The 10075-nt window shown below is 34.8% G+C and overlaps 1 protein-coding gene across 1 annotated transcript; it reads left to right on the top strand.

The window, feature by feature from the left end:
• The first annotated feature begins 930 nt into the window (after positions 1–930).
• LOC149811749 (uncharacterized) lies at positions 931–3932 on the top strand. The gene is made up of 3 exons (XM_089992913.1): positions 931–1009; positions 3258–3456; positions 3563–3932. Exons 1-3 carry the CDS (start codon positions 931–933, stop codon positions 3930–3932), a joined length of 648 nt encoding a protein of 215 aa, XP_089849039.1.
• The last annotated feature ends 6143 nt before the right edge of the window (positions 3933–10075 follow it).

Genomic DNA, 10075 nt, shown 5'->3' with positions numbered 1-10075 from the left:
CAAGAGCTCCGAAAAAACGTATTACCCATCAAAAGGCGTTCAATCCATGCCGTCCATCGTATGCATAAGGGCCTGTGCTGGGACGGGCGCTTATGCATTTGGTGTACCCGTGGCAAAATTTTGGTCAAACATTTATTGAACTACTGTGAGGTTATCTAAGAGAAAGCAAGAAAATCAAGAAAATTGCATGAAAATAATGGAAAATATATGAAATTAACGAAAAGCATAAAATAATATAAAATAAACAGCAATTCTAGATTTTATTCTCAACTCTGCCTAAACTCCTAGAACCATGGTTGGAATTCTCAGAACTTGGTATCGGATCGGTTGCTTGCAACCAAGTGACTTGGGCGAATTAAGGTTTTTCTCACTTAATTTATTAAAATTAAATCATACAACAATTAAATAGCCTAAGGTCCTAATCTATTATTAAGACAAAAACTTACATTTTTGCTATGTGTGACTCCTATTAAGCAAAATTCAGCATTCAAAAATCTGACATCATACATTTTACATATTAAAATTTGATAATAAACATATGAATTATTTATCATGTTTGCTTGAGGATGGCAGTGGACCAAGGGGGAGGCGGGGGCCAAGGTCTCAACCCCTGCCCCGTTTCAAACTTAACGGAGATCGGGGATGGGGCAGGGTGGGGGCAAGCAAAGGCGAAGCGGGGTGTGGGCAGTCGGCCCAATTAAAAAAAAAAATTTTAAAGCCCAGTCCTAACCCAACCCTGATTCCTGGGTTGGATCTAGCACCAGACGAGGGCGGGCACCCGCCCGTGCTGGATCCGACCCGTTTAACTTATTACCCCTCAGCCCCTCTTTTTCTTTGATCTTGATTTTGAGTGACCTAGCCCTTGCCCTCGTCTTCCCCAAATCCCCCGACTCCCGACGACCAATGCAACGACACCCAGCTTCTTCTCCGATGTCGGTCGAGCTTCTCCTCCGACGTCGGTCGCCCATGCTTCTCCTCCAAGCCTCCGGCGCTTCTCTCATGCTTCTGAGTAAGCGAGATGACGAGACACCGACCAAGCATGACGATGCGACACCGATCTTTTGGGTAATTTGACTAGTCAAATATGTGCTAGTTTGATTTAATCAAATTATAGGTGGATTGGAGTGGATTTAATCAAATCAACTCCGAAGTAGGGTTAATCCTGACCTAAAACAATTCACTGCATTTATTTTTTATCAAATTTTATTTAAAATAAAAAAAAACAATTCACCCATTTTAGGGATAAATCCTATTTTTTGTTCCTGAATGAGCTCATATGCATATATTCCTATGTATATATGTATATATTATATACATATATGCATATGTCTCTCAGTCTTTTATCTCATGTTAATTGTTTGACTCACAAATTAAATTAAAGTGGAAGATGAACGTTGACTGTTGATGGTAATTTATGTTTTTTGGTGCAATAATTCTACTTTATCTACTCATTTTAGTTGGAACAAAGCTAGAATCAGTGACTTCTGAATTTTAGAATAAGTCCTAATTTCTGAATTATAGAATCAATTATCTACTTTATCTACTCAAATTATATAGAATTATAGAAAAGTCCTGACTTCTAACTTGTGTTTTAATATTTTGATATCCAAATTAATTATCTTTGGACAATAGGAGAAAGTTGTAAATCAGTGAATTTATTTGAAGAACAAGAAGATATATTTGAAGGTTGTGAATTAGTGAATATCGTTTCAGCGGTGCTAACTCTTATCTAATTACTCTCCTAGTGACTTACGAGTATATGCTTAACTCTTATCTAGTTGCAATTTACAAATTCATTGTTGTTATTTGTCCTGGTCCATACCCTATGCACGATTATTAGTTTGTTATAGTTGTTAAGTATTAATTGTTATAGTGTTAGTTTGTTAATTGGTATAGACTTATAGTATTATATTGGTATTTTTCTGTCATTTATCACCAATCAATAATTGTATCTGATTTGGTGTACTTGTGTAGAATTGTAATGATTAATTATATAGATTATTAATAGTTTACGTGTTTGATTAATAATTTTATCACCAATCAGTAACTGTATCTGATTGGGTGTACTTGTGTAGAATTGTAATGATTAATTATGTAGATTATTGATAGTTTATGTATTTGATTAATAATTTTAACACCAATCAGTAATTGTATCTGATTTGGTGTACTCGTGTAGAATTGTAATTATTAATTATATAGATTATTGATAGTTTATGTGTTTGATTAATAATTTTATCACCAATCAATAATTGTATCTGATTCGGTGAAAAAATTATACTTGCTTTTCTCCAGTTTTTTTCACTACCTTAACATGATATTTAATTTTTTTTATTATTATTTATCACCAATCAGTAATTGTATATGATTCGGTGTACTTATGTATAATTGTTATGTTGAACAGTTAAAGTAATACTTCTGTAAGTTGAAACAGTCAAAGTTATGCTCATGTAGTATCTTATTTATTTGTAGAATTTGAAATGGAAAGAAGACAATCTTCGGGTACTAAGAAAAGGAAAAACTTGTTATCACTTTTTTTTAAGTTAGACAACTCTTCAGATGGACAAGTCAACGAAACTCCAAGTACTACTCCAACCATTCCTTCATCACTTGAGCATATTCCATCTCTGAATCCAACTTCAAAATCTGATTTTTATATTGAAAGAGATCTCGGTAAAAGAAAGCGTATGTGTGATCACCCTGTTAATGAAATAGATCGAATTAGAGGGCTTATCTAAGGGCGGGACCTTTTTAACCAAAACTTGCACAATACCCAAGTAGACAATGTGGTAAACAAGTGCGTCGATGTCAAGAACATTGGTATGATAAGTTTTGTTGGCTAGAGTATTCTCCGACAGAAGATAAAGCATATTATTTTTATTGTTTTCTTTTTCTTGATAATAGCCCTTCGAATCTCTCAGCATTGACAACAGTTGGGTTTAATAATTGAAAGAAGGTTAGTCAAGGAGAAAAATGTGTTTTTCTTACCCATGTCGGTTCTTCATTGTCTTCATATCATAATGTATATGTAAGAAATGCAAAGATTTTGATGAGACCGGGTCATCACATTGACAAAGTGATGAATGTTGTATCCCAAGAGGAACACCAGAAAGCTCGTCTGAGAGTAAGAACCTCAATGTTAGCTCTTCAGTGGTTAGCACTCCAAGGTTGCGCATTTAGGGGCCATGATGAATTGTTATCTTCATTGAATCATGAAAATTTTATTGAACTGGTTGATTATTCTGGAAAAATGAATGCAGATGTTGGTAAAATTGTTTTGGCTAATGCTCCAAGAAATGCCATATACACTTCTCCAGATATCCAGAGGGAGATTTTGCACATTATGGCAAACCGAGTACAAGGTATGGTTTGTAATGAAGTTGGAGATGCACTGTATTGTATTCTTGTTGATGAAGCACGAGATGCATCTAAACGAGAACAAATGTGCATTGTATTGAGGTTTGTCAATGAAGAGGGAATTTTAAGAGAACGATTTTTTTGCAATTAAAAGTGTTAGTGATACTACCTTGTTGAATTTGAAAAATCAAATTTCTGATATTCTTAGCAATCATAACCTTCAAATTCAGAATATGCAAGGACAAGGATACGATGGTGCTAGTAATATGCAGGGTGCTTGGAATGAGCTCCAAGCTTTATTTCTGAAGGATTGTCCTTATGCATATTATGTTTATTGTTTTGTGCATCGTTTGCAATTAACATTGGTTTCTGCAACTAAGGATGTTTGTGACATTTGGCAATTCTTTTCTCATTTGCATAATGTTGTTAACATTATTACTTCTTCACCTAAGCGTGTTGGTGAGTTGAAAGCTGCACATAGAAAAGAAATTGAGCATTTGTTAGAAACTGGAGAACGATCGACAGGAAGTGGGGCTAATCAGATTGGGAACTTTCATAGAGCTGGAGCTACTCATTAGAGTTCTCATTATGAATATGTAAAGAGCTTGATGGATATGTATGTTGCAACATGTAAAGTATTTGAGTGCCTGATTGAAAAATCTCTAAGTGCTAGATCTCAGACTGAAGTTGATGGTGCATACACTTGCATTACAAGTTTCAAATTTGTATTTGTCTTGCATTCGATGAATCAAATATTTGTAGTTAGTGATATTCTATATCAGGCCCTTCAAAAGAAAAATCAAGATATCTTGACTGCTATGAGATTTGTCTACACTACAAAGACTGTGCTTCAAGCTTTGAGAGAAGATGGTTGGGAAGAATTCCTTCAAGAGGTAACATCATTTTGTTCAACAAATGATATTTTCCTACCTGACTTCAGTGGTTCATATATGGTTGGTCGATCACGTGGTCGTGAGTATCCCTCAGTTGAGCATCACTATGATTTTGATGTTTTCAATAAAGCTATAGATTTTTTGTTGTGGAGTTAAATACTAGATTTAATGACACATCAGTCGAACTTCTTTCTCTCAGTGTGACATTGGATCCTAGAAACTCATTTGAATCTTTTAATATAGTTGATATTTGCAAGCTTGCAGAGAAGTTCTATCCTCAAGATTTTACACCACAAGATATATTTTACTTGAAAGCAGAGTTACAACATTATCAGATTGATGTGGTTTCTGATCCTCGATTTCAAGTACCTACTCTACCTGATTTGTATCAAAAGTTGGTTACAAGTGGAAGGTCAGAAAGTTATGTCATGCTAACAAGATTATTTCATCTTGTATTGACATTACCAGTTTCTACGCCCACTACAGAACGAGCACTTTTAGTGATGAAGCATGTGAAGATGGAAATTCCTAACAAAATGGATGACAGTTTTCTTGCTAACTATATGACTTTGTACATCGAACGAGAATATACTATGATTTTAGTTATAGATTCTCTTATAGATGAATTTTATGTTGCGGGTAACCGTCGGGGTCCATTTTAGTTGGTACTTTTGTATTTTGATTTATTTTGTCATAAATAAATTTATGCATTGTTATGAACTTTAAATTATCGCACTAGTGTTATATATTGCCATTAGATAATTTTTAAGAACTTTCCATTGAGGTTGAGAAAGACTGCAACAAATAGTTTGATTTGTCCATATGAAATAAATTTTTATTAATAATTGTAGCCATTTTTTATTTTATCTCAAAAAAAATTTTTTGGGGGCGCTACCCCCGAACCCCAAACTACCACATCAAAAAAAAAAAATTTGCTACACCCCTGTTTGCCCCCCCCCCCCTAGCTACGCCCCTGGGGGCAAGAGTAAGTCCATCCCCACACGGGTTTTGATTATAACTTGCATTCTCCATTTCATGTCCTCCATCCCTTATCCAAATAGGGCAAGGTGTCTCTCCTATCCACTCCCATCCCTATATTTGCTACTTGAACAAATATGTTAAAATACAACTTTTGACAAATTCAAATTTCAAACAATACTACAAGAAAATAACAAAAATACAGAGGAAAAAAACAAATTAATTATCATATGTTCACACTCATAAGCTAATAAATTCATCATCAACGTTTGAGCAAAAATACTTACAAAAGGGGGAAGCAACAATCAACTAGATTTGAGCTTATAACAACGCGATTGAGATCCCAAGTGACATCGAAAAGAGGTGCAATGAGAACATCTTGCCATCAAGCACAGTCAAAGTCAAACCTAGGTGTTGCCCTAGCCAATAGATGGCCATAACCTAGAAGAGCATCAAGAGCGCATCAAGAGAGAGAGACATCAAGTTGGCCCTACACCTTCGCTAGAGAACGCACCTCCAAAGAAAGGCCAACGACAACTCAAAGAAAGAGAGAGAAATGCCTACCTACCACATATTTCACCAATTCTTTTGGCTATTGAATGTCCCAAAAATCCCACAAATAGTGAGACATGCCATGGGAGGTTAAGCACTCGAGGGAGATACAAATAGGCAAAGAAGGGATAAAAGGCAGAAGGGGGTAAGGTTGAAACCCTACCCCTTTACAATTTTTTTTGGTTTTTCTTTTTTTTTATCCAACTAATTCTATTAAATCTTGGTTATTTTGTAGCTGAGTTAATGTTTTATTTAACCAACTGATTCTTAACTCGTAACTCATGATTTGGCCCAGTCACTCATGTGACTCGTGATGCGATCGAGTCACTCATGATTCATGATTCATGATTCAGCCCAGTCGATCGATTTTACACAAAAATCAAGCAATTTTGAGTTAGAAACAAGTTTAGTCATTATTTTAGCCCTGAAGGGTTCCAATTCGAGATGACTCGATCGAGTCATGAGTTGACTCGTCAAAAAATTCAACCATGCCTAGATTCCCTATTTACTTATGGACATGAGTTTTAATTCTAAATAAATAAACTACTAATCATGATAACTTTCTAAATAGATCAAACATATCCTAAAGATATGGATCAAATATAGTGATCCAAAATAAAAATCCAAATGTCTAACTACAAAGTTCTAAATGAAAGAAAATAAAATATGCAAAATCTAAAATGGATTTAAATGAACCTTGTTAAACCAGGTCACTCTGGATATGATTCGGCCACTGAACTGCACTTACCTTGACTCTATAGCAATGGGTAAAACATTCCAAAAGGTGACATTTGATCCCAGATGAGATCAACATCATGTGTGTCACTTGCTTGAGGAAGTTCTTACTATCATCTTGAAATTGTACTCTTGTAGATAGTAGACAAGCGAAGCTTGTTATAATTTGTGCCACGGATTATTGTCAAAACGCACAAATGAATATCTTTGATCCTGGTGGAGTGGCAAAGCAGACCCACTTTGGGGCAAAGTGGTGTAGAGAGTGGTGGTCTGTTATGACTTACCTCATGCTCATAGGGGGGAAATCTAGCTTGTGTGTGATGTTCATTAACTTAACATGAAAGCTTATATTGCTTAATATAATGTAAAAAAGTCATTGAACACATATCCACTACAAGAAATCTGTGAATTAGCGAGGACCTATTCCGTCGCTAATCCGATGCTAATTCATTGCTAAAGTGTTTAGCGACAGATTAGCGTCGAAGTAACGACGAATAACTTTCATCGCAAAATTATAGTCGTTAAGTAGCAACGAAAAATATCTATCACCCATTCTGTCGCTAATTTGCGATGACTTAGCGAATGACAAGTTTCATCGCAAAGTTGTCGTTACTATACGAAGATTTTTGTATTGTGACAGATTAATATTCGTCGCTAATACCGTCGCTAATATAGCGACGAACTAAGATCCATCGTAAAAACATTAATCAGCTAGTAAATAGCGATTAATTAAATCTGTCGCTAACTCTCATGGCAGTACTAAATAGCGACGGATATTTCTGTAGCTAATCCATCGCAAAAAAAGTAAAAAAAAGAAAAAAATTTGTTTAAAACATAAATATCGAGAAAAATTTTCTCATAATACAATTTATATTTTTTGTAAATAAAATACAAAGTACACATCAAAACACATATAAAAGGAAACTAAAACAATTAATCAATCCACTATAAAATTTGCAAGTTCTAATTATTTATAATTGAACATTTAAATTTTTTAAACAAAAAGAAGGTGCAACAAATACAACACATGAATCTAATCATCGCCAAGATTTTGTGCGTCCTCTTCTTCATTGTTTTGATCTGCGCCTTCAGCTCCACTACGTTGATTAGTGCCAACAACCTATAAGAGAAAAGAAAGGTTAGTATTGATAAACAAAATATACAAAAATAAATTATATGCAATGCACCTAAGTTAAGACAATCAAAGTAACATGAAATCTAATGACATACAATACATAACGTGAAACTTTCATATCTGAGATTCACCTGTAGATGAAGTTCCCCTGTTCTGAAAAAAACTGCTCAACTCATTACAGACAATGTTGAAAATTGCTTCATGTAAGTAGTCACGCATTGTGTCCTTAACGAGCTGGAGTATACCATCCCAAGAATTAGGTGGGTCAGTCGGATGCTTGGAGCTCATGTTGACGGGAGAACTGTGTGAGTCGTGACTGGAGGAAGCAACAACAGATGAGTTGTTTATATTACTCTCAAACTCAAACACACGACCCATTTTGGGTTCACCTGTTGCAGTCACCCATGCTACAGGATCAAAAGGTGGATGCTGAGTGAAGTCATCGCCATATCGCTCTATCGTCTGTTGCTCATATGAGTCCTACAAATTAATGATTACAATATGAATTAATAATTAAGAATTACAATGTTTATGATAACTTGTATATTACAATGATTATTAATATAATAAATACATATTGTTGTCATTCTCGCTTTCTCTGATACGAACACTCCCGTGGTCTTACGTTTATGTGTTTTAATAAACACATCCTTGTATGGCACAATGCCTCCTTTTTCTGCTTCTTGCAAAGTTAAATGATAAAAGAATTATTTAACAGGTTTGCAACAATACTTATAAAATTGACAATATATATTGATGAGTCACCATTTTCTTCAGGTGGCTCCCAAAAGTCTTAGATCCACCTTTGTGTATATGGGCATCAGGCATTTTTTGCTCGGTTTTGTGCAGCCTTTGTTGAACGACTTTGAAATTCATGCCCCGTCCACTTATCGCGCATTGCATCACAAACATCTCACCTTATAGTAGGAGGTCCATGGCCCTTCTATTGCAGTGGATCATTTATCCCGCAAGATATTTTTCTTGTTGCAGTCTTCATATTGTGCAGCATGTTTGCAAATCGATTGGCAGTCACCTTCTGCCACACCTTTCTTGCATCCTGTTCCTCCATCGTAGTCGCGAAGCAATTTGAAGCCTATAAATATTTTTAGAAAGTTAGTAGACATGACTATAACAAAAAATTAAATATGAAACACATTAACTATAAGAAACAATTATATACCATGAATGAGGACCACAATCTATCCAACACCTCCTTCCGGTACTCATTCCATTGAGCGATTGGTCCTGATAGATGTTTAAGTAGTAAATTTCTAATATCTCGTATTACTTTTTGTGGCTCGAATCTTGTGTTGCACATGAATTGGTACACATTAACTATCAATATACAGTATTTATAAGATAAGTAATAAGTGAAAATGAAATACTTACGGTCGATTATCGATATACACTATTTGAATGAGTCTTCTTGTGTCAGACTAAGAAGACCTTGCATCCTGTGTTGACTCGTGACTTGTATGAACAACTGGTGTAGGTGGGTCGTGTATAGGCGAAACATCATCTATAGAAAAATGTGTTAGAAATTCTCAGAATACGCATTTAAACTAATCAAGTATATAATTAGTTAAATGATATACCTATCAAAGCAACTCGTGAAGATAAAGGCTGAGACTAGCTAACACTGGATGAACGACCACTGTAACCTCCATGAACCATATTCTAACAAATAAAAAATGTCATGCAATACATTTAAATAATTTGAAATCATTCACATCAAGTATTGCAATACATTAAAATCATTCAAACACGTTACAATACATTCAAATCATAACTCGATATGAATTAAAGATACATAATCAAAGAATAAAAGATAATTTTGTATAACATTCAAACATTGGAATACCTTCAAATCATTCACATCATTACAATATATTTCAATACATTCAAATAATTTAAATCATTCACATCAAGTATTGCAATATATTCAAATAATTCAAATACGTTACAGTGCATTCAATAGAGGTTTGCATTACAAGATTTTGCTCACTAGCTCGAGAATTCTTCATCATCACTTGTTTGACTTTCATATTCTTCCTCTTCCTCCTCTTCTTCATCTTCTTTTTCTTCTTCATTGTTTGCCCATCCACATGGTATATCATTTGGATCACATTCTTCTATGAATGAAGTATCGACCATTGGAGTTATGACATGCATATCATGCGCGACATCGTGACCATAAGAGAAGTCATAGATACCATCTGATTGATAGTAATAACTTTCTTCAGTTAACTTGTCTTCCTGTAACTGATCATACTCAGAGTATAGTTTGGACTTCACCTTGCAAACTGCCCAACATTCATTTCTATCTGACTTCTTTGTACTCTGAAGTATAGTAAACTTGTTGAGCTTGCGAGGGTAATATGAATGGTTCATATGTTCCAAACCTTGATTTATGATTCACCTCTACAAT

The sequence above is a fragment of the Nuphar pumila genome, chromosome 17, assembly GCF_984573655.1.
Source record: "Nuphar pumila chromosome 17, dmNupPumi1.hap1.1, whole genome shotgun sequence".
Taxonomy (NCBI): domain Eukaryota; kingdom Viridiplantae; phylum Streptophyta; class Magnoliopsida; order Nymphaeales; family Nymphaeaceae; genus Nuphar; species Nuphar pumila.
Note: the sequence above shows the minus strand (reverse complement) of the source record. Positions and strands in the feature narration are given on the sequence as shown.